General features: G+C 45.6%; 1 protein-coding gene across 1 annotated transcript in view; it reads left to right on the top strand.

Annotated features, from left to right (window-relative positions):
- The window catches only part of FLVCR2 (FLVCR choline and putative heme transporter 2), a 33878-nt gene that overhangs the window by 8792 nt on the left and 1377 nt on the right, over nucleotides 1–23709 (top strand). Inside the window, exons 3-10 of the mRNA XM_085225588.1 lie at nucleotides 3310–3451; nucleotides 4598–4738; nucleotides 9874–9941; nucleotides 10629–10732; nucleotides 15031–15141; nucleotides 15610–15715; nucleotides 16198–16309; nucleotides 16711–16766. Of these exons, the coding sequence (XP_085081714.1) occupies nucleotides 3310–3451; nucleotides 4598–4738; nucleotides 9874–9941; nucleotides 10629–10732; nucleotides 15031–15141; nucleotides 15610–15715; nucleotides 16198–16309; nucleotides 16711–16766 (840 nt within the window). The remainder of the gene's footprint in view (nucleotides 1–3309; nucleotides 3452–4597; nucleotides 4739–9873; nucleotides 9942–10628; nucleotides 10733–15030; nucleotides 15142–15609; nucleotides 15716–16197; nucleotides 16310–16710; nucleotides 16767–23709) is intronic.

Consider the following 23709-nt stretch of genomic DNA (forward strand, 5'->3'; position numbering starts at 1 on the left):
AGTATCCTTAAGTATGTCAAAGGGGCCTCATCATCATAGGATTAGTAATGTCAGTCCTGAAATATAAAATGTCTTTCCTGTTGCTATGCTGGGATTTTTTTTTTTTTTTTTTTTGAGGGAGGGAGGGAGGATGAACATCCTTTTGTGTTCAGATCTTCTGAGAAGACAGCAGCAGTGACTGGCAGCTCTCTTTCAGACCTGTTGGACTGTCAATGGCCATAGGACTCTCAGAAAAAGATTTCTGGACAATTTGCGAAACAGATTCTCAGTACCCTTTTCAGATAGGAATCTGAACAAAAGAGGGAATCTGGACTGTGGTCCCAGAGAAGCCCTTCCTATTTTCTGTGTGTGTTCTGCTGCGGTTCAGCAGCTCATGTGACAGCATGTGATTGCAGAGAGCAAGCCCAGGAGCAGCTAGCACAGGAATCTGGCCCTATTATTCCACGAATGAAAGGGTGGTGGGGCAAAGGAACAGATTCTGGGAAGCGGTTTATAGATCTCATTCAAGGGGTGGAGGGGCCAACGTGGAACCTGGTGTGTAAAGGCTAGGAGATCCCAGCCTTAGATGGAAAGGAACAATGTTGAGTCTTGTCCTTGAAGCCTGAACTTCTAAGAGTGTTGAGAAGCAGCAGTGGAGCCTGGTGTGGTTGTGTCCTGGCTAAGCAGGCATGCTGGAACGGCAGGACCCATACTCTGGCCAAAATAAATGTACTGCAGAGATTAACAAGCTTCTGCCCTGTAAATGCCTATTTGTTTTGGTGTCCATCTTCACTCTGCTTCATTGTGCTTACTGGACTTCTGTGCGCTCTCGTTCCAAAAGTGGCCTGGTGTGGCATGGCACATCCATAGCCTCCTGATGACTCTTCCCACAAGGTCCTGAGATGTCCTGGGAACGAACTCAGCAAAGGTATCTGTTGCTGATCCAGACCTATGCTATGATGGTGTCCCAGAGAGGGCACTATTTCACACAGGAGGAGTTTGGCCAGATGCAGTTGAAATTTGCTTGTCTGTAAGTTAAATACGGTTTCTAAGTCTAGCAGACAGCTCTGAGCCATGAGCGGTTTCCTTGCCTCAAAGAGCCACCAGCTGGGTGGAGTAGAAGGGTTTGTGAAGAGCTTGCTACACAGCACAAACTGACTTTTGTTAGAACCAGCAGATGTAGCACCTGGAGTGTATTTGTTCTGTGATATTTATCTTGGCCAGTGAGTGGCTCTTCTAAAAGAAGTCCCTCGTGCTTCAATGTGGAGGTATGTCTGCTAAAGCATGTAGAAGGTGTGAGGAGTTCTTGAAAGAAGGCAAGCCAGAAGGTGTTTGAGCTTGTTAGGGACACATAGCTCCTGGGTTGATCTGCTTTGTATTCTGCCACAGTTATATGTGGTTAGTGGGCAGCAGAGTGCTTGTGTTTCTTGGTCCTTGCTTTCTTTGCTTGTAGAATAAGACTGACACTAATACACCCTTTCCAGGGACTGTGAAAATACTGAGCACTGAATCCTTCTGTTGGGCAGTGCTGCTGTTCTGCTGCATAATTGTGGGGCAGCTGGTCATGATTTTTCTAATGGGTTCATATCTATCTGATGTTTCCATAACGAAATGGTACATGCAGTGGGCTTAATTTGAATACATCCTTTATCTTCATGTTTTGCATGCTCCTATCAGCTTTCAGCATGAGAATGAGGGCAGTGGCTCTTTGAAAGGCTATTGATATAGCATGAGTAACCAGTTCAGGGGGGATTTTTTTTAACATTTCTAGTCTGTCTCACTTCAGTTAGCACTGTATCAGCACTGTGAATGCTTTTCCAATGCCCAGCAAAGGGTCCAGCCTGTAAAAAAGAGATTGGAATTTTATGTTTGAAGCAGAGGTGATGCATGGCCACCTGCCGTCTCTTTTTCTTGGGTGCCTTCTCGGTCCTTCCATCTATTTGAAGCTCTTGTATGTGCCCTGTTACTGCTCACAAATGTAGGCTCAAACCAGGAAAAAATAAATGAGGGTGTTGCTAAAAAGAAGATTGCTTTTGCCTTGTACAGGGCTGAATGTGCAGAACGTCTCTGAAAGCAAGCAAGAGCTGAGCTGATTTGTGGCTCTTTTTTTCTGATGTCTGAGAGGGCTTAAAGTGCTGAAAGGGGCAGAGGAGCGGGTAAATACACTCCTTGGGAACCAAGTGCAACTGCAAAGTGAGATAGAGAAGGAACAAAAAGTGGCTTTGTTAGACCTCTTTAGAGTACTCAGAAATGTGATAAGTGCACTTCTACTTCAGCCTTTATGAAATGCATGCTCCCAAGCATAAAAGCAGCTGTTTGTCCCCTCTATCCTTTGAGGGGTGGCACTGCAGGCCTGTGATATTTAGTCCTACTTGTCAACCTGGCAAAGCCTGTGCTGCTACAGCTCCTTGTTGCTTTCCTGGAGAAACAGCTAACCAGCAAAGAGCCCAGATGTCCTCACAGAAGCTTGTGCTGTCACTGTAGGAGCTCCTCAGCTGGACATGTGGGGCTCTTGGCAGAGTGGAGGACAGAGCTGCAGGGATTTCTTCTTGCTCCCCTTCAGGGCTAAGCATTTTAGCTGAGGCAGTTGCCAAGCCCCATCGCACAACTTAAGCACTTAAAGAGTGTTGGTAGCATGTCTCCTTTGATTTCGGCTTTGATTTTTTTTCTAGGTTCCCTTGGTGCAGTGGGAAGGGTGTGAGAGGTATTAGGGTGAGCCTTGTCTTAAGAGGATGCTCACTCAGAAATAACATAATGAAATGGCTAAGACAGATTGATATCTCACTCATCAGGAGTGGGCAGGATTTGACATTACATCAGTCCTTACTCTGTGTCAGGCATGAGGAAAAATAAGTTCAGCTCATTGACCCAACAAAGAACGGGGGTGTTTTTGGAAGTGTCATTTTCCACCATTTTTAATGAGCCAAGTTAGATTACTGAGTGACGGGGCTGGCACCAGAATAGATGCAAGATAAGGAGTGGAATGTGCGTGTGGACAGGAGCATGTGTGGAGGAGCACAAGGAGAGCAACAACTCCACTTTGTTGGAGGCTAGTATTAATTTTGTTCAATTATATTATAAAACCTTTCCTTGAACATTGTCATAGTTGTGAATTTGGGGGGAGACCTCTCATGTCCTAGTTGCTGTGGGCAGCTGGTTTAGCTTTCAGTTATTAGGTGGTAAAGGAGATTTTCACTTTGGAGGTGAAACTAGAATAGGCCCAGTGGAGCTCTTACCAGGTGAGGGAGGATTGCATTTCTCATGAGCTCTGAGCTAGTGGCAGTGTTGTGGTTCCATGTCACCTCTGTGTCCCTTCTCTCTCCTGCTCAGCTCGGGATTGCTCTTGGCTTTCTGATCCCTCCTGTGCTCGTTCCCAATGTGGAAGATGTGGAGAAACTGGCTTACCACATAAGCATCATGTTCTTCATGACAGCAGGCGTAGCAACAGCCCTCTTCATCCTGGTCGTCATAGGTAAGGACGTGGGAAGCGTATGCATGACTCCAAGTGGAGCTGAGGTCAGCCTGTCTGTGTGAGGGGAGATCATCTGGGGATGTCCCTGCACACAGCTGCCTGTGTCATGTAATACTAGATCTTGCTGCTTCAAACCCTAAATGAATGGCACTTGTAGAAGGGTGCGGGGGGGGTTGTGAGCGAGCCTCCCAAAACTGTTCATTTCATCTTTTGACTGTCTTTGTTATAAAACCCTGGCATGAATAAGCCCTTTAAATGCCAATCATATAAATATTTCAGTGTTCGCAGTGTTGCCCACAAACAGGATGCTGGGCTTTGGGTCATGTCTTGGTGCTGATTACATCTTAAGGACAGGGAGAAGTAGGTAGGCTATGTGGCAAGAACATACTGTTCTCAGGAAGAAAAAAAAGGGTTGATGCAATCCCCCCTGTTAAAGATCTGTCTTCCAGTTCACACATTAGCATGACAGATTGATGTGCTCATTGGAGAGCAGAGCTTACCTGCTAAATATTTAAGTTATTATTTTTTAAGAGATTCCTCTTGCCAGCTTGTTTATGTTGCCTGGTAGGTGAGTCAGGTGTAGATTTTTAATGATTCTGGGGTAGGGAATAGACAAGGTACCAAAACAGCCGTGTCTCCTGATACAGCAGTGTATAACTGACAACCGGCATTCCTGAGCACCACTTCAATGCTAATTAGAGTCAGTTTGTCCAGACTGAGAGGTGCCAGGCTTGATGTAAAAGCTAGCGTGGGCTTCCTAAGCACTGGACACTGTGGGGGCACCAGGCCACCTTTGCCAGATGGCTTTTCTCATTTCTCTTTTGCATCTGTATGTCCACACAACAGCAACTGTCTCTCCACTTCCTGCAGACTACATTATTAGTCCTGCCAACTCTTCTGCCAAATGCCTATACAACTTGCTTATTAAAGGCAAGGTGTTTCCCCAGCGATAGGAGTTGTTGCAGAGACACTCTCGTCTCCTGTTCCTGGATAAATTTGTGCACAGAGAATCAAATCTGAAGAATGCTGATGTGTTTTATACACTTAATTTTACTGCCCCTGTGCTGTCCCTTGAGCAGTTCTCATGTGTGCCCAGGCTCCCTACTTGCACTGTTGCAAACAGGTCTATTTTGTGTCTGGTTTCAGTCTTCAAAGAGAAGCCTCCATACCCTCCGAGCCGAGCTCAGGCTCTGATCCAGTCACAACCAACAGAGGAATATTCCTATGTGCAATCGATCCTCCGCCTGCTTCGCAATGCCAACTTTGTGCTGCTTATGGTCACTTATGGTAAGTTCTGGCTATTCTTCTGTGCTGGTAGACATGTTTAGCTTCTCCCTCTCTCTCTGTGCTGTGCCAGGGCTACAACTGGGCTGAACAGGGTTAGGGGAAGGATAGGTGTGCTGCCGCATATCAGGGGTCCCTCTAGCACCGCAGTCTGTCCAGCAGCGGTTACAAGCAAATGGCTAGGGAAGAATAAAAGCAGAGCAAGTATGCACAGGACAGTACGACCTCACCACTTTTCTTTCAGCTCTTGAGAGAACGGAACGCTTTCTGTTCAGGGGATTTTCTTATCAAGTTCTGTTTTTTGTTGGTTTTTTTTTTTTTTCTTTTCTAGTTCATTAGTAACTTGAACTAATCTAAGTGTTTACTTAAGAAACATGGAGCAGTGTTTGAGTGCAAGTCACTGCAAACTGAGTGCAAGTTATTTTTCAAGGAAAGTGTATGATTGCCAGCCTTCCCAGTGGAGATGATGTGGAGCATGTAGGTGTTCAGATTGCTCCAGCTTTTTTGGCAATCCCTATAAAGCAAATAGAAGGAAGGATAGGAGACTATGTTCTGTTGCCATCTGTTCTTACACAGTGGATTTGCTATCTCTCTTCAGCAGTCTTGCTGTATTTCTCTGAGGGCAGTGTGATGTGTTGAATCTGTTCCTGATGCTGAAATGTCCTATCCAGAAGTATTTTTCTCTTTAGTGGTAACAGGGAAGGGCACTGCAGCCTGCGTCTGGCTGTATGATAGAGTTGTGGGCTTGTCTGCAGAGTGGTCTGTCTCCTTTTCCTACCTGCTTGCTGTGGAAGCTTTTCAGAGGGAAAGATAACTAGTGCTTGAACTTCTGTGGTTCTGTGTTCAGCTGTGAACTTTGTGGGTGGCATGTCCAATTGGAAAGAGTAACATGGTGGCTTTGTACTTTCTGAGGGTGCTAATGGTCTTTGGAGCTGTTGAAATCTCCTCTCCCTTCCCAGTGTGACAGTTCTCTAGAAACAACTCTCAGACCACTGTTAGGCTCTACTGGCTGTTGTGTTATTTGTTTTCCTCTAGTACTTGCTGTCCTCTGTGAAAGCGGAGATTGAAAAAACTGTCAAGAAACAGACTGAGGCAGGCTGGCTAAAAGCTGGATTGTGTCATCTGCTCAGTTTGCATGTATGTTTCAGGAAAAAGAAAGGGGAAAGCATTAGTTTTAAGAGGTGTGAACAAGCCCTAGATGAGAGAGGCAGGCTGTCAGTACGAAGGGCATATTTAGTATCTGATCTCCCTGGGACAATTCCTTCCTGGCAGTCACAAATGATGTGGAAAGTAATCCCACCTTTCTTCCTGCCGATCTGTGCATTTATTCTGCTCCTCCCTGTGTCAGCCTCACATCAATCCAACTTGACTTTAAGGCTGCTGGCAGTGAAGATAATGTGACTGTTACTCAGAGAAGGAACTAAGCAGTGAAACTTTTTTTTTTTTTTTAACTTGTCTGGCTTTAAAAATGGGGACAGTTTTTCCTAATCAAGTCAGAAGTTATGTTGGCCAAGATTTAAGACATCTGCAGCCGCATGAGCACAACTGAGTCATCCTCCCTCACTAACAGAGATATCTGCAGCCTGTCTTAGCTTTTGTATTAGCATAGTGTGCAACAGGGGAGAGAGCGGGAAGTGGCTTGCTTGCTTCATCTCCCATGGCTTTAGAAAGAATGTGGGCCTTCATGGGATGCCAAGTCAAAACAGGCCTGTGGATCTCTAAGGTAAAATGATATTACCAGCAGCTGCCAGCTCCTTTCCTGTGGTAAGACTTGCAGAGGTGTTGGAAATGTCCAAATAATTTTGTCAGGACGGTATCTCTGAAAAAAACAGATTTTATTTGTGATTGCAGTGGCGGGCGTCCCGCAAGCAGGAGCGCGCCTATGGACACAACATGGCAGTCTTTACACCCTGGTTTCTCCTCCTTGCCTCCCCCCCTCCTCCCCTGTTTCCCCACTGGCTGGGTAATCCAGGTTCACAATCTTATCAGAAGATTTACATTTGTTATTTACTTGTTAATTTGTTTGTTATCTGGTGTCAGTCAGTAGCCATCATGTTGTTTCCAAGATGTCTCAGCGCTATTCTCGTCGTATTGATATGGTGATTTGCTTAGAAGTCTTCATTAAACAAGGAGCACGGGGGGGGGGGGGGGGGGGGGGGGGGGGGAAGATTATGATGATACCAGGCCTTCCTCGGGCATGCCATGACTTATTCTCTGGTTTGATCTCGTGCAGGATATTCTTGCAGTGGTGGAAACATTGGTGGCACTGCAGCAGTGCTAGTGCAGTGAAGTGTTTGGCTGGGAAACCTTCAGGTTGCCTTTTCCCAAAGACTGCTGGCATTGCCTCAGTAAAGCTGAGTCATGACATGCAGTGGGCACGAAGACGCTCTTGAGTTTCTTGGATTGGACTCTGTGCTGGAACTGCACATTGCTACAGAGAGGCAGTGGGCAGGAAAAGGGTGGGAAAGCTTGGGAAGGGGGTGTTAGGTGGGAATGATAAGACAGCTCCAAAAAATCAGCATTTGGAAAGGGGCACTGATGAAAAGGCAGGATAATGAGGTCTGCATAAGGAATCATTTTTCTGGATGATGAAGGTGAAGAGGAAGACTTGCTAGTCTGGCTTGTAGGCAATACACTGCTTAGTTACAGGAGAATTGAGATGTAGTCAGAGGCTTCGTAAGAGCTCCTTTTGGAACCTTAGGCAGTGAACTTCCCCTTTCTGGCCTTTGTAAAATATAGGAGACACTGTGAGGTCTCAAAAATATTCTTATACAGCGCACTACAAGTAAACCATGGTAACTAACTAATTAATTGGGTGAGGCTGGACCTTCAGATGTTTATCCCAGCTATTGGTTCTGGTTTCCTCATGTGCAAAGGCGATTGGGCACCATTGGAAACATCTCTTGTTTATTTTACAGGCATTCAAACAGCTGGCTATAATTTTTGGAGAAACTTCACCAGGCAACTGTGACATGTAAAATGCCTACATTTTTGTCAGCCTTCACAAATGCAAATTGGACGCATTGTCTTGATTCTTATTTTGTCTGACTCTGGTGCCAGGTGCTGTTGCCAACTCAGAATCTCTTTCTACGCAGTTTAGGATTAGGCGCCCTTCTCTTTCTTGGAAATCCCATGCATCACAGAGCCTCTGTGGAGCTGGCATGCTGATGGCATCAGCTACCAGAGTCTGGCTGTCCACAGCAGGCTGCTGTCCTCTTGGTTAAGTGAGAAGTGTTAGATACGTAAATGACTGGCCTATGTTTATGCCCAACTTTGAGGTGAAGCAGCAGTGGGTAAAGGACTTAAAGGACTTCTGATCTGCCACACTCCCATGACCTGACACTGCAGTTTCTTGTGTCTCCTAGTGAGCTGGGTGCTCCAGAGGTGGAGATGGGATGAACTCACATTAGATTCTTGTGAGGTGCTTTGCTTTGCCGTAGTCAGGTGTTGCAAACAGCCAGCTTTCAAGGCTGCAGGAGTTTCCAGCCTTTTTAGGTAACACTTGAAAAGGGTTGATTTATTTGTGCATAAAGAGCAAGTCACTCAGCTTATTTGCTTCTCCAGTCACTTCCTGGGACATGCATTTGGAACAGGAACCACTGCCACAGGCAGTCAGCTTATGGGATCACTCGCATAAGATTATTCATCTGTTCTGCCCCATGAAGCTGTGAAGTTAGCTCTGCTTAAAGTTGTCAAGGATGGTGTGTGAACAAAGTGAGATCTTCCGTCCAGCTGTTAATCTTGTGGCTTCTTTGGTTGCTTCCTGAGCTGTGTAGGACGCTGAGCTGGGTTTGGTATTGCCCAAGACATCAGGAACAGGGAAGCAGGAGTTTGACTTCAGGGTGCTGTCAAAGCTCTGCCTGCTAGACTGCAGTTCTCTACCATGTATTGCCATCTTTCTGCTTTTAGCTGAGGCTGAAAGAGGAGAAACAGGAAGTGGGAACTTGACATGTATCTGGGCTGTCAGAATTTCTGGCATCTGAACCAGAATTTTGAAATCCCATGCCACTTTATGGAGCCTGTAAATGTGTGAGCTGCAGTGGTGAAATCTGTCCCTGTCCCTCCCCCTGCCAAGTTCACTGGAGCCTTGAAGAGAAACTAACTGCAGATGTAAATGACTTTCTGAGAAGAAAGTTGAGCTGGCTGTTACAGACATCATCCACCTGGGGAAGGTTTCTCAGTATCACCCAAGGTGAGAGTGTAGCCGTTGTGGTACTGCTACTCCAGCACCCATGTGGATATGCTTGTCTACTGTTAAAAAAAAATAATAATAATTAAAAAAAAATATATATATATATGTATATGTATGTATTTTTAAAAGCACTCTTGTTTTCCATGCCCTTCAGGAAGGCATTCAACTCAATCAATTGCATGTGTACTGCAGCCGGGTGTCTGAATATGGCTTGACCAGTATCACCCTCAACAGTTTCCATTCTCACCTTGGGTGATACTGAGAAACCTTCACCAGGTGGCTGACGCCTCTAACAGTTAATCTAACTTCCCTTTCTGAAAGACGATTACTTTCACAGTTGTTTTTTATTTTTCAGGCTTCAGTGGTATCTTGTAAAAATGCAAGACTTTCCTCATGCAGATGCATGCACCAGGTGCCTTGGGGAAGTGCTGTCTGTGCTTGCCATTAGATCTGCTCCTTCTTGCCTTCTGGTATTTCTTGGCTTGGAGAGACTGTCCTTTACTGTCAGCCGGGAGAGAGCTGCCAGGTGGTTCTTTGGGAAGGAAACCTTGCTGATCAATGGCACTGGTGTTAACTGAATCTCGGGCCCTGATACTTTGCCATTGCTTTGAGAAAACTCAGCTCTACTGCTGAAGATGCTTCTGTCTGTGAGGGAGGGGTTGATATCCTATGAAGAGCTTGCATAACCTTTCAGTACTAGAAATATGCACAGCTTTTCTTCTGGCTCTTCAGGTAAGAACCGTCCTGACATTGCAGGGTGCTTCCTACTGCATGCTGAGATCCAGTTGTCCTTGGTCTGCATTTCTGCCAATACCTAGCCTGTCCAGCTGTAGTATCTCCTGATATTCTGCAGGCTGGCTGTAGACTGCTGTCCTAATGATCTTGATGCATTTCTATAGCAGAAGAGCAGCAGACTGAATATGCCTCATTTTTATCCTCCTCTCAGGTCTGAATACAGGTTGCTTCTACTCCCTGTCCACTCTGCTGAACCGCATGGTGGTCCATCACTACCCAGTAAGTGCATCCAGTTAGTAGCTGCCAAAGGAGAGTGTGTGAGAAGTGTAGTGCTTCTGGCCCGGGTTAAAGTGCTTCTGCAGCACTTCTGGCTGGCCCTAGCCTGGGTTGGCTGGCTGGCTAGAGACCATCATTTCTTTTTGTTCTTTACAGTGCTCTGTGAAGAATAGGAGCTCTAAAAAAAGACAACTGCTTCATACCCTAAATGACCCAAGTATAAGCTCGCTCTTCTGAGATTATCCTAGCAGTTGTCTCTGCCCTGTTCCTGACAGTGATTTCTGCTGGTGTATCTGCACCGGAAAGCTGTGTGTGCTCCAGGTGCTGAGCTGCTGTGATGTTTACTAATGGGACAGAGCGCCAAAGTGAGCTTGTCCATGCTGCCTTGTAGTGGGTCCCAGGATTTCCTGGTTGATGTGGCCCAAATCCTGATGCCAGATATCAAGCATCACTGAGTTTAGGCTGACTTCTCTGAGGGTACCTGTTCATGTTGGCCAGCGCATTCATGTTTTCTCTGGGCTGGCCCAGAGAGAAATGCTTGTACCCAAAAGAGTTCTTGCAAACACTGCTTTTCATTAGCTTGTTAACAGAAGAAGTTGTGTATGGGACACTAACTTTGGTGTCTCTTTATGTCTGGTTTTCCACACCTCACTTTTTGGGTCCTGTGTTTTTGTGTGTGTCTTACCACAGAACGAGGAGGTGAATGCTGGCAGGATTGGACTCACCATTGTACTATCGGGCATGGCTGGTGCTCTGATCTCTGGCCTCTGGTTGGACAGAACCAAAACCTACAAGTAAGTCTTTTGCCTCTGCTGCTAGTGACTGTGCTCTTCTCCCTCTCTGTGCAGGGAGCATCTCTGCAGTTGCAGCTTGGTAGTCCAGAGACTTCCAGCAAACCTTTCCCAGCGATTCAAAGGGAAAAAAACATAGTTATTGAGAATCCAGTTAGTCTGAAGTGAAGTTTAGGACAGCATGTTAGTCTTTGATGAACCCATATGAGGGCTAGTGCTAGTGCTCCCTAGGGAAGCATGGGGGAGGAGAGAGATAAGATAGCTTGACTGCTGCTTTGTCAGGGATGAGAGAGCTCTTGGCACAAGCAGAATCGTGACTGTACCAGACCATTTCTCTGCCCTTACAAATCAGCTTCTGTGCATCTTTGTCCTGTTTAATGAAAGACACATTTAATCCAGTGCCCAGAGGCATTGTATGAGTGCATGTTACTGTATTCAGGGCAGAAGCAAGGGAAGGGATGACGAGGTTGTGGATGGGTGGTTCTGGATTTACTGCTTGATGGGCTGAGACAGCAGATCTGGCCAGTATACCATGCCTGTTTTCAAGGAGACAGTGAAGGGTCTCTGGGTGTCCTGCAGCTCCCAGTCCTCAGGAGCTCAGATCTTGCTGACAGACTTTTCTATATAGCGTGTTTCAAGGAATGGAGAACACCTTTTTTTTTGTTTCTTTTTTTGTTTTTGTTTTTGTGGGGATCCATGTAATCAGTTTCCAGTTTGTCTGCTCGCTTTGAGACTGTAACTTGTCTGAGCAGCTCAAGATCGATGGGGCTTTTCTGGTGATACGCAGATGATGAGTTGAAGGCAACTTTAGAGGCATTTTCCTTGCAGCAAGGTACCGCTGCCTTTAAACTGCCTGGTATCTCGTGGGCTGCTTAGGACAATCTGGCAAGCTGAGGGCTTGCAGCTTCTGAAGTGGCCTCTAGCCTAGCAATCAAGTACGGGTTCAGAAATGGAGAGGAACTGGGCTTCTTTGACAAGAAAGAATGGAACATGAGGACTCCTGGGGGCGTCCTAGGGGACAGGAGCAAATGACTAATATAGAGACCAGTAGGTCTCTTGTCATTTCTAGATCACGTATCATTGAGTTTATTTCTCATTTGGCAGTCCTAGGAAATGGAAACACAGCTTTGGTGAATTGCAGTAGCTAATTGTGCAAACTAACTTGTCTTTTTCCAGATTGGGGTTAGTGGTAAGGAAGCCTCAGTTGGCACTGCTTGGGTGGATGGTCTTCCTGACTCTCCCTGAATGGAACTCAGTAGTAGCATGAGGGCTGAAGAACTTTGTGGTTAACCAGGCGGAGCTGGAACTTGCAGTTTGGCAAGCATAGAAGGAAAATAAAATCCTGGATATGCTGAAGGGGCCACATAGGTGGGCAGAGAAGCCTGAGAGTGCAGAAAAATAGTGCTCTGCCACCCGTAAAACTTATCCAATGGGCTCCTAAGAATATCTGGGCATAGATTTAGCCTTAAGTGAAGAAAAACTGCGAAGAATTTGCTCTCCATTGCAGCCTAGTAACTAGGATTTCTGTGGAACTAGCTTTTTTTTTTTTTCTTTTTTTTCTTTTTTTTTTTTTTCGGAATGCTACAGAATCTTTATTTAGCCTCATTTAAAAGTCTATTTAAAAAACTGTCAAGATGCCAGATGTTCTAGGCAGGTACCCTCCCCCTTCTCTGCACTGCTCTGATAGTGTCAGGAATGAAATGGTAAGCACATGAAAATCAGGAAGGAAAGATGTCAAGTCCTTTTTTTAGTCAGCTCAGAGAAAGAGAGGGAGAGAGAAGCAAGTGAATCAAGCTGTGATTGAGAGGAGCAGGAGGAGATTAGTAACTGGAGGAAGATTGTAGAACACTTTGTAAATGTTTGATCATCACTGTCCCATTAGCAGTTCCTTCCAGGGGTGAGGCTGTGCAAAGTCAGGCTTTCTCCATCTGTTGTACTCAGGCACCAAATGGCCTTGCATTCTTGCTTTTATTTGGCAGGCAAGTCCCTAAAGCAGCCTCATCACTGTTCTTAGTTTTGGAATTAACAGGCATAGATTTGACCCAAACAAATGTGCAAGTGAGCTGTCCCAGAGCTCAGGCCCTTTGGGATGGCTGATTGAGAGCTGAGCACCTCCTGAAAAATTCTGAAAAGTTCTGACTCTGAGTTAAATGGAACTTCCTATGCATCCTTCAGGTTTCTGGCTGGAAAGAGAGATGGGGTTGTGACACCTGGTGACTGCCTGTTCACTTTGGGTGCCTTGGCATTTATTAGGGGAGCCTAGCTTAGAGTCGAAGGCCTTGGGTCAGTGCTTCTCTTCAGCTCAACTTAGCTTTTAATAGCAATGTTCACATGGCCTTCAGTCTAACTAACAGTTCTAGACAGTGCTCTCTACTGTCATATTTGTTTCAGAAATAACCATCTCCCTCCACTGACCAGGTAGAGGACCTAAGTGATATTTTAAACCTGGGTCTGTGCAGTCCTAAAGTATGTTAATATCTGTGGGAAGGAGGGAAGACTCAGATAGTAGAGAATGGGACATTTGAGTTTTTGCTGAAAAAAAGTGGCCAGCCTATCCTGGTCTGCCTTTTGGGCCTGCTGTTGTAACCCTTTTCCAGGCCAGTCCTGGTGCAGTGGGCATGCCTTCACCATATCCTGCCCAGTTGTCCTAAGGTGATGTACCAGGACACGTAAGTTGGAGCACACGCTTACTGCATTGGACATCCTTTCCAGGAGACTGGCTGTACCTGTCCCAATTGAGGATAACTTTCAGTCCCTGTAGGGGCATTGTGGGAATAGCTCGCAGTGTCCTGGTATTTTTCACAAATGTCCTCTGTGAATCTGTTTCTTTATGTTTTTATCCCTCCCATAAGATATTTATGGCAGTGATAAGAACCTTATCAAGCAAAACAAGGCATTCTTCCATGCCCCGGGTGCCCCTAGTTTCATAGTGCACTCTCCTTGTCCTCTGACTAGCAAATGTGCTGACAAAAGGCTACTTCATGAGAAACACCCTGCCTTGGTGTCTTTCCCCAGGGGTTCCTTTGTTTCCCTATGCCCCAGTATCTGCCTGCATCTTGGCTAAGCCCTTTGCTTGTATGCAAAATTTTGGGCCTTGCTTGTCACTAAGTCTCTTTTTTTGTCATCCATGATATACTCAGGGGAGCAGAGTCTTGCTAAAGTCTTGTTTAACAGAAGCCTGCCTGTATGCTTGAGGCTGTTTCCTGCAGCAGGAGTTGCAGTAGAGCTGTCTATTGGGGACTGTGGCAAGTAGGGACAAACTCAGTATGCACGTGTAGGGCATTTCTTGGTATGTATTTCCACTGTTCTGAAGCCTGCAGTCTTGTTCTTTTGCAGGTGACTGTCAGTTCATTTTGTACTGCTGGAGCCTAGTGACTGAGGGATGCAGATCAATGAGGAAAACTTGTTGTTTTTTTGAGCTTGCTAATGTGTGGTATTCATGGCAAGATTGAAAAGTTTTCTTCATTTTTCCCCCCCTCCAAATTCTGCAGCTCCAGTGGAAAATATAAGTTGCTTTAAACTGCAAGAGCTGCCTGCTTCTCTGAGCCAGCCTAGTTCTCATTGGAGGACTGTGTGTTCTGGGAACTTCCTTCTTGCAGCTTGACATAGCATCAATATGAAACAAGGTCCTGACCACATCTGGTCACTAACTCATTCACCTTCTTTGCCTGGAGTTGAGGAGTGAAGTGCAAATATGGGCAACTGTCAAGAAATAGTGAAGCAGTTATAAACTGCTTCAAAAACTTGAACCATAAGCCTGGGAAACGAACATCAGACTTCTGCACTGAGACCAAAACTGGCTGGGGGTGCAGAAAACAATTTTCCCAATGTGCCAACTGTCCCTTCTAGCAGAGATGAAGCTTCTGAGGATCACAGATGCCTCATGGAGGCTTATGATGATGAGCATGTATTTTGGCATTGACTTATGTGGAGTTTGGAGACTCCTGTTTATAGAAATTCCATCTAATTCAGACCTAGTCAGCACAGCCAGGAAGCTGTAATTCTGTCTTCTAGCCTATTTCTTATTCAGCTTACATTTCACCTCTCCAAATGTAGAAGCTTGTTCAAACACAAAAAGTGGCATCACTGCAGCGCACTGAAAAACAAATATACATGAAACAACATCCTTTGTTTTCCCTCTGTTCTAGATGAGGGTCTGTCCTCCAGACCTGATCATTTCAGAGTGTGGAGTACGTGAGAGCTGCACAGCTTTTTTCTTTACTGTGTGCCACAAAATATACCAAGAGTTGTGGGTGAAGAGGAGAATTTGATTATATAAAACCCTGTGCTTTTCCTTGCAGACAGACAACACTAGTGGTCTATATCATGTCTCTGGTGGGGATGATAGTTTACACTTTCACTCTGAAGCTAGGCCACCTCTGGGTGGTCTTTGTGACTGCAGGCGTTCTGGGGTAAGTTCATGTAAAGGCTGCTTTCCTCCATGCTTGAGCTGCTAGGATATGAGGAGGGAGGCAAAAGTCATGGCCCAGAAGGGACTGGGGAGAGCCACATCCTGCTTGTGGCTCCCACATGGGATAAGGACAAAAGGAAAATACATGTAGGCCTGTCTGGCTGATGGACTGTGCTGGGGGTGATGCCCTTCTGTGTTGCTTTTGGGAGATGCTGCTTTTACTACCTCCTTCTTTGCAGCTTCCTGCTGGCTTGGCTCCATGCCTGATGCTGTGAGCAAAAGTTTGTGGGTAGGAGGGAGACCTATGCCACAAAGAGGGAGTCAGGCAGCTGTGTGGGCTGTGGCAATGATACGGGAAATGTCCTGAGCAGTAAGTCCAGCATCCCAGCAGGCATTTGTGCTACGTTGTGCCTCTTCTGTCTTATTCCTAACAGTCACTGAGTTTTCTTTTCTGTGTGTTTCTTTACAGATTTTTCATGACAGGGTACCTTCCCTTGGGCTTTGAGTTTGCTGCAGAGTTGACATACCCAGAATCAGAAGGAACATCATCAGGGCTTCTTAATGTCTCAGCACAGGTTGGTGTTGTTTTTCTTTTTCTTGTTTTTTTTTTTTTAATAGGCAGAGATATCAAACTATAGTTCCCAGCCCTGAATCCCATTTCTTGTCCATGATTAATGCTGTGTACTGCAGATCTAAGCACCTCAGAACCTGGCTTTTCAAGCGATGGTCCTTGTGGCATTTGTCTACTGGCACCCGTTCTGTTTTTGTTAAGGAAAATGTCCATCAGAATGTCAGTCATCCTTGCTTTTTCCATCATTGTTCCTAGCAGTCCAGTGAGAGAGGTCTTGCTCTCTGCCCAGAGACGGGCTTTCAGCCTTAAGGGTCTTCTGTCTTCCCATCAACTGAAAGGTGGTATCCCTGGACATGTTTAGAACCAAACTTTAGCCTAGCGAGGGCAACAGCTTGTCTGGCCTGTATGCTCTGATAGTTTGATAAAGAGGGGAAGCTGTTCAGGCTACTTCATAACAGTACAGCTTGACCTTGTGTTTGTTTGTAGATCTTCGGTATTGCCTTCACCATCAGTCAAGGGCAGATCATAGATCACTTTGGGACAAAAGCAGGAAACCTCTTTCTTTGTTCCTTCCTGTATCTGGGGTCCATTATGACAGGTAATTAAATTTCTGAGTGTTCTGCTGCAACTCTTCTTCTCGGGCTTGGTATGTGAATTGGAAGACTTTGGGGGGTGGCATTGCTTTCAGGAGAGAGCAGCCCGATGCCAGTGTCACAGTACTTCTTGAAGCATCTGGTTTGTGTTACAAAATGATCCAAGGCTTCTTGCCCTGGTTGCTTTTTGGGGTTTCCAAGATGTACATTCCGAAAAAGGAAGGACACAGACTCCTTATTTGCACCATGTAGAAGTGCTGACTTCCTTGTTTGGGACAGTTGTTTCCCTTGCTTACCGTTATGCATTCTCCTTGGGCCTCTTTACCTCTTTGAGTATGAGATAAACTGATTTGGGATCTGCATGGTAATTAAACTACCTTCACATTTTTCTTCCTCTTTGTTGAAGCATTCATTAGGGCTGATCTCCGAAGACAGCAGGCGAATGTGGAAAATGAACACACAGTGAGTAAATCCCCCTTCAGTCTCTGTTGCGCACCTGCTGTTGGCTCAGGACAAGCCTCAGCCTCTCTCCCTTCTGGGAATGGAGCTGGCCCCTTTCTGATTACGATTGTAGCCGTGATTCTATTTTATTGTCCCACCATTTGCCCAGCCTGTGGGGAAGCTCCTTGTTGGCATGTTCAGACAGGTGGCTGTAATCTCAGCTTTGCCAGCTGCTGGGAGCCTCTGCTGGCTTACTTTTAATGTTCTGCAGACTCTGTGGGCTCTGATCTCCGCAGTGTGTAGAGCTTTACATGTGTTGTTCTCAGTTAAAGACAGCTGTGGGACAGAGTTGTGCTGGCTTCTTTCCTCTAACCATACTTTTGCCTTGTTTAGAGCTGGGTAACTATTCTTCCAGCTTCCTAGAGATGCAGGTTGTTCCTCTTCATCCCTGTCTTTAGCTGCAAAGTGGAGTTCTTTGCTCCAGACAGGAGGAAAGTGAGTGGCAAAACCCAAATCAGGGCTTCAGCAGTGTAGCTCCTTACACTTCATGCAGTGCTGTAGGTAAAGCTTCTAGCTTGTGTCAGAAGGCAGGGTAGGAGGTCCCTGTGATGTAATGTTGCAATCACTGCAGTGTTTGCATGTGGGAGAGGGCCTCCAGTGAATGAACTACAGTGGATACTCTCAGAAGTTCTTCCTGCAGGAGTGGGAGAGGATTGGTGGTTTCTTGGGGCTCTTCTCCTTATTCTCTGGACTCTTCTAGGATGTTAGAGATGTCCATTCAGCATTCATGAAGCCATCAGCGACCATGACTAGCAAAGTGAATAAGCTCAGTTCTCTGCTGGCTCAAGTCAGGTTTTTTCAGAAGATGATGCTGCCTTTTTCCAGTTAATCTCGCCAGTCTAATCTGGAGAGAGACCAAAAGGTCCAAGCAGCAGCCCTACTCCAACCAGCTCCTCAGGAAGATGGATTTTCAATTATAAAATATATGCCTTTTGCTTGTTGTTTTTATAGAACTATCTGAGCATAAATGCAGAAAGTAGGATAAGCAGGGGGAATTGATGCTGCTGTGGGTAGTTGTTGCACATAAAGTTCTAGAGTAGACTGGGAAAAATAAAGGGTGTAAATTTACTTAGTTTGGGTAAAGTAGCCTCTCCTGTTGTCTTAACCTAAGAACAGTTCTTGCTTTTTTCTGCTCTGGGCTGACAACTTCAGCTGATTGTAGGAGTGGTAAGCATCAAGGTTTACGCAACTAAGATAGAAGACTGCTGCTCTCCTGGAATCCTGGTATGAGTAGAGTTAATGGGAAGAGACTTAGTTTAGCTGAGCTAGGGTAATAAACAGTCTGTTTTACACACACCAAACTGCTTGTATCCCATGATTAGCAGTGATGAAACAAGATAAAATTTAAGGCAAGCCATCCTTTCTCTTCAAGCCCTAGGCAGTAAGGTTGTCATGAGAGTTGCTGGTGACACAGTTAATTCAGAACATGTTTGTAGAAGATCCAGAAAATATCAAGGTTGTGTCGCCTAGTGGCATTAAGGCCGTTTCCCTTCTTGTCAGGCATTTCTCTTGCCAGATGAATTGTACTTTTTTGACATTTTTTGTATAAATCGAAAATAGAGTTGTAAGAGTTTGCTGCTGGAGAGGAGGTGTTGAGACCAGAACAGAAGTAGTACAGGTCACTTCTGTAATCCTGAAAGCTTCCAAAACTGACTGCAGTAAGAACCAGAGGGATGCATGTGAGGTAGTAGGTCTCATCAGTCAAAAACTTCAATGACAGCACCTTCCCTTGAGGACTCATGCTCTGTGGAAGTCATGGCAGACACCTCTTCCACCTCCACTACAAACGGCTGGGCATACCAGGTTATTTCTCAGGCTTAACAACCAGCCCCAAGTGCCTGACCTACTGAAGTGAGGCTGAACCTGGTACTCTGCATTATTATGGATCCCTCAACCAGGTGGGCAGAAGCACTGTGTGCTGCCTTTGTGGGGAATTCTGATGGTGTCAGTACACTGGAGCTTTGCCATGTGGCATGGCTGATTTACCTGTGCTTGAGTGTTTGTACTGGTTTCTTTCTTACCTGCTCCTTTTTTTTTTCTTTTTCTCCCCTTCCCTACTTGCCTCCATGTTTTCTGGGATCTGACTTGTGGCTGTTGTTACAGAGACTTCAAGGCAGCAATCAGATCACGGCTTATGGACTGTAGCTTGTAACCCCAATCCCATCAATTCCCATTCCTGTTCACTAGCTCACATACGAAGGTAGGAGAATCACACTAATTTGCTTGTCTGAACACTCACGGGTGGCACAGGCACCAAGCCAATGACATTTCTGGGATAGCAACAGCAGGCATAGAGCAGGCTGAGAGCTACCTTTCCTGGGTACGGGTTTGAGAGGAAAGATACTACAGCTTTCCAGAGTAGTGAACACCCACCAAGCTTGTGTTGGATGAGGCGTTCAAAGAGGTGCAGCATCGCAAAGCCTGGTATTGGAGCAGATGGAGAACTGAATTGACAGTAAGTTACAGGGGAGAGGAAGTGTGTTTGGAGGCCCTTCTCGGATGTTACTTTTATCATCCAGATTCTTGTCTGGAAGTGGTACCAGGAGCTCTGTAGAAGAGTTGACTTTCATCACAACCAACAACAAAGTCATTGGGTTGGTGCCTTTTGGTATACAAGCACCTGAAAATTGTAAAGCTCTGTGCTTGTCTTTCTGTGAATCCTAGTGGCACTTGGCATTTTCATGGCTGTTGCTTTGGATATAGTGCTTTATTACTCACTGCTCTCTGCTTTGCGTGCTGGATGGCTGCTCTGCCAGGTTAACTGGGCTACCCTGTGCTTTTCATCTGATGTGTGTATTGTCTTGTGACCAAGGTAATGGGACTAACAGACAGAAGCCACAAGGGTCTCTTGGAGAAAACCACCTCAAACCCGCTAAGATCGGGCATGAACTACAGGGAGTGTGAAGCTGCCGCACTTTGATACAAGCATGAGGAGCAGTTACACGCTCTCACTGGGCAAGATTGGCCTCTGGGCTGAGCAGTTCTAAAGCTGTCCCCATGTCTGTGGCTTTTTTAGCTGGCATATATGTATCATGTTCACTTGGGACGGAGTAGCTGAGAAGCTGTAGCTGCATGAGTTGGGCAAGCCTGTTCTAGTATACTGGTAGTTTTTTTTTATGTCTGAAGCTTATGAGATTGTCTTCACTGGTAATGGTCCTGTCTTGATACAACTGCCAGTGTTACTGCTCACATCCCAGCTGCAAAACAGGCATTGTGAGGCTCGGGCATGCTGTGTTATAGCTATTGCAAGGAGAAGACACATTCAGAGTCAGATGTGAGCTTCCAGAGATTGCAAAGTTGTGGGGCTGTGCACCCTATCCACTGAAATGCTGTACTTTTGGTTGTGTGGTCCTGTTGATGACTGTGTGTTTTTTCTGATATTGACCCAACAGAGGTGCAGTCCCATGGTGGAGGTGGATGGTTGACTTACTGTTCTGTGTGGGACCTGTCATCTGGTATTGGGCCTAGCAAGGTTTGAATCTTTCTGGTGTGAAAATAGAAATGATTGGGTGGAGAATTGTCACAGCTTCTAACTGGATGTTCAGCTTTGGTGCAGAGTAGGACTGTGAAACAGCCTGATCTCCCAGAGTATACAGAAAAGAAAAATATACATGCTAATTCTCATACAGAAAGATCTTCACTAAGTCGTATCTTCTAGTGATGAAATAGAAAGTCTAGAATCTGGCTGAGCAGCTGACTTTGTCAGAAAGAAGAGGAATGTATAATGCCACAGCATCAGTGAAAAGAGTCGGTATTGTTATCTGCCTTCACTGTCTACCCAGGAACCACAGCTTCCAGGCAGCTGCCTGTCAGAGCTCTTGGTGACTGTCACCACTGCAGGATGGTTTCCTCCTCTTCCTGCAGGACCTGCCTTGTGCTCACAAGCACTTTGTCTTCTGTCAGTGCCTTTTTGCTGCTTAAGGTTATACTTAAACAGATGCTGCAATTGAACTTGTAGTGGATCTAAATGGCACTGTGAACGCTGTCCTCTTTTGAGAAGTCTGTAATGTGGTTCCAAAAGTCCTCTCATCTGTGTCAGTTCCTAGAGCATCAGCAGGGTTACCTTTCTGTATCTCAGGACACTTGAATCAAATGCCCACAAAGAGACTCATTATGTAAGATGGGCTATATTTACTGTAAGTGTATCTGAAGCCATTCCAACATTCTGCCTTGAGGTTTCTCAGTTGTGAATTGGATCCATATTATTGTCATGTTTATGCTGCGTACAGCCTGTGCTCATCTGTTCCTGGTTTCCAGCATCTATGCAGACTGTCCATTAGTGTTTCTTTACATTATGCAATAAACATCTTTGCTGATTTTTGTAACTGTTTTAAGTCAGAAGTGCCTTTCTACAAGAAAGCTCTTAAGCAACAATTCTTTGGAAATACTTCTAAGCTTATGTGTGTGGTTTTTTTTTTTGTTTGTTTTTGTTTTTTTTTAAGAAACAAGTTATTGTGCTTGTTTGCTTGTGCAGGATCTCAAGATGTCTGGACTGTCTTTTTCTTCAGACTGGGCTTTGCTAGCTGTCTTTGAATATAACAAACTGGATTGAAGTGTATTCAGGATATTTTTCAATTTCATATAGTACGAGGGGGGTTTTTTTGTGTGTTTGTGTGTCTGTGTACATCAGGAGCCTATTTTTGATAGCAGACTGTAGGCGGAAAAGTGATTTCTGGCTTTGTCCTGGTTTTTGAATTGCAATAAAATTCAAAACTTTTGTCTGAAGTGTTACTCTACCAGCAGGGCTAAGCATTGATGAATGTAGGTGATTTTGAGCAGGTCAGTGGCCATCCTAGACATGCAGCCATAATAAGGGATTTGCTTAAAACTAGGTTCAAGTTCTGCTGTGTTCTCAAACCGTGTCCTGGATAGGTCAGGGCTCGGTACCATGTACTGATGGTTGTGTATTTGCCCAGTATGAAGATGGGTCTGCTGAATCTCAGTGGAACACCCAAAACTATGTTGCCTTTTCATCCCTATGATAGTGCAGTTTAGAGGCTGGCCATGACACCGTGGAAAGCATTCTATTCCTGTAGCATACTGGAGTCCCTTGGAAGCTGGAGCTCTAGTGAAATACTGCCAGTAAAAAAAAAAAATACAAGGTGGAATTTTGCATAATAGGTACAGTATGTGCGCCCTCTCCTGTTTCTTAGACTTCCCTGCACCTTCTCTGTGTTTACTGTATGGCAAGCAGCCTTCTCCCAAAGCCAAGGGGAGCTGGCTGCATGTCCTTTTCTAGTAATGTGTCTCCCACCTGTGGGAGCTGCCTTCCTGTCCCAAGGCATGGAGCCCAGCGTCCTGGCCTAAGCCATCATCCCTGTATCTCCACACTACAAAAGTGTTGAGTTCCCAAAGGTGCTTGGAGAGCCTGTTCAGAGCTGCCAGCATGCTTCTATGACTCACGGCTTTTCTCAAGCCAAAATGCAACTTTCCCATTGCTCCTACCTTTAGCACTGCTTCATGCAACCCCTTCTGCTGATGGAAAGTTTTTTCTTCTTTGTGCTTCCTGGCTCTTGCCTCCAAGCATGTTTTTGAAGCTCTTCTGGTCTCACCTGCATTCGGATATTGCTGCTGACCTCTCCAAAACCTTTTCAGCTGCTGTTTGTGTAAGAAGCTACTTGGAATGAAACTGTTTTGTAACTCTTGCTTTCATGCTGCCTGGGCTTATCTCAAACAGCACTGTGGATGCAAACCTATTTGTGTCCTCTGACTCCTGCCTCAGGTCTCAGTCTTGCCCTGCAGTGAGTTAGCTGAGTTAAGTGACTCCAGGGTGTACAAGACCCATGTTTGCCCTTACAGGTCTGCATGCTGTCTTCTAAATCAGTGATAGTTGAGGTTTCTCAGTGTATTTAGCCAGAACTTGGAGAGATTTCTGAAGCCTGCTGGGGGACCTGGGAGTGTAAGGTCTAATCATAACTCAGCCTTCAAAGATGCAGCAAAAGGAGCTGATCCAGCCCTACCCAGGCAGGCTGAATTGGAATTGCAGAAGTTCAGCTGTTTTATGCAGCCCCAGGTTGTGTTAATTTGGAAGCAAGCTGTGTTGCCCTTGCTTTTCCTCTGTGAAACGACTGTACCACTGCCTCTGTTTTGAGGGAAGAAATTGTAGGAAAGTTCAGGTAATCAGGCTATTTCTTTCAGAGGATTTAGGGGAAGAAAAAAAAAAAAAAAAAGCAAAAAAAAAGCTGTGTATCTTTACCTTTAATTTCTTATGGCATTTTAGGTTACAAGTAATGAATGTTGAAGAAGACCCTATCTGTACCGTGCTGTGGAATTATTCCAGCCATAAGTCCAAGCTGGGGATGGGCAAGAAAGGCGGCAGAATGCCAGCCTTGAGTGGGGTGAAGAGGGAATGAAAGTTCCTGAAGGTGAGCAGCACCAGCAGCCTGTCTGGGAGATGAAGCCCTCAGACATGCCAGAGAAAAGTCAGAATTGGAGCTAGTTGCTGTGCTGAGCCTCCTGCTGTAAGATACAGAAAATGCACAGGGTGCAACTTCTCTGGGGCTCCCACAGATACTGCCCTTCTCCATGGCGTGAAGGAAGAGTTCTCATTCTTCCCTTGCCTACAGAACTGACCTGCTTCACCACTTTGAGGTCAATCTTGTATTGCTGTGACATCATCTGAGGACTCCTGCAAGCAGCTTCAGAGAAGGGGGATCATTGCTCTGCTCTGCTGCCCGCAGTGTCCCTTGTCTGGGCATTGGAATGTTCTGGAAGAGTGAGCCAGGTGCACTCCTGGGTTGAGCCCTCAGAGTGTGGTAGTGGTGATTCTTTGGAGGATTTAAGTCAGGTCAGGTGGGACTTTGAGCAATTTGATTTAGTGAAAGGTGTCCCTGCCCATGGCAAGATGATCTTTAAGGGTCACATCCAAGCCGACCTGTTATGTGGCTGTGTGATTTGTGCACAC

Source organism: Meleagris gallopavo, chromosome 5 (genome assembly GCF_905368555.1).
Source record: "Meleagris gallopavo chromosome 5, MGAL_WU_HG_1.1, whole genome shotgun sequence".
NCBI classification, from domain to species: Eukaryota; Metazoa; Chordata; class Aves; order Galliformes; family Phasianidae; genus Meleagris; species Meleagris gallopavo.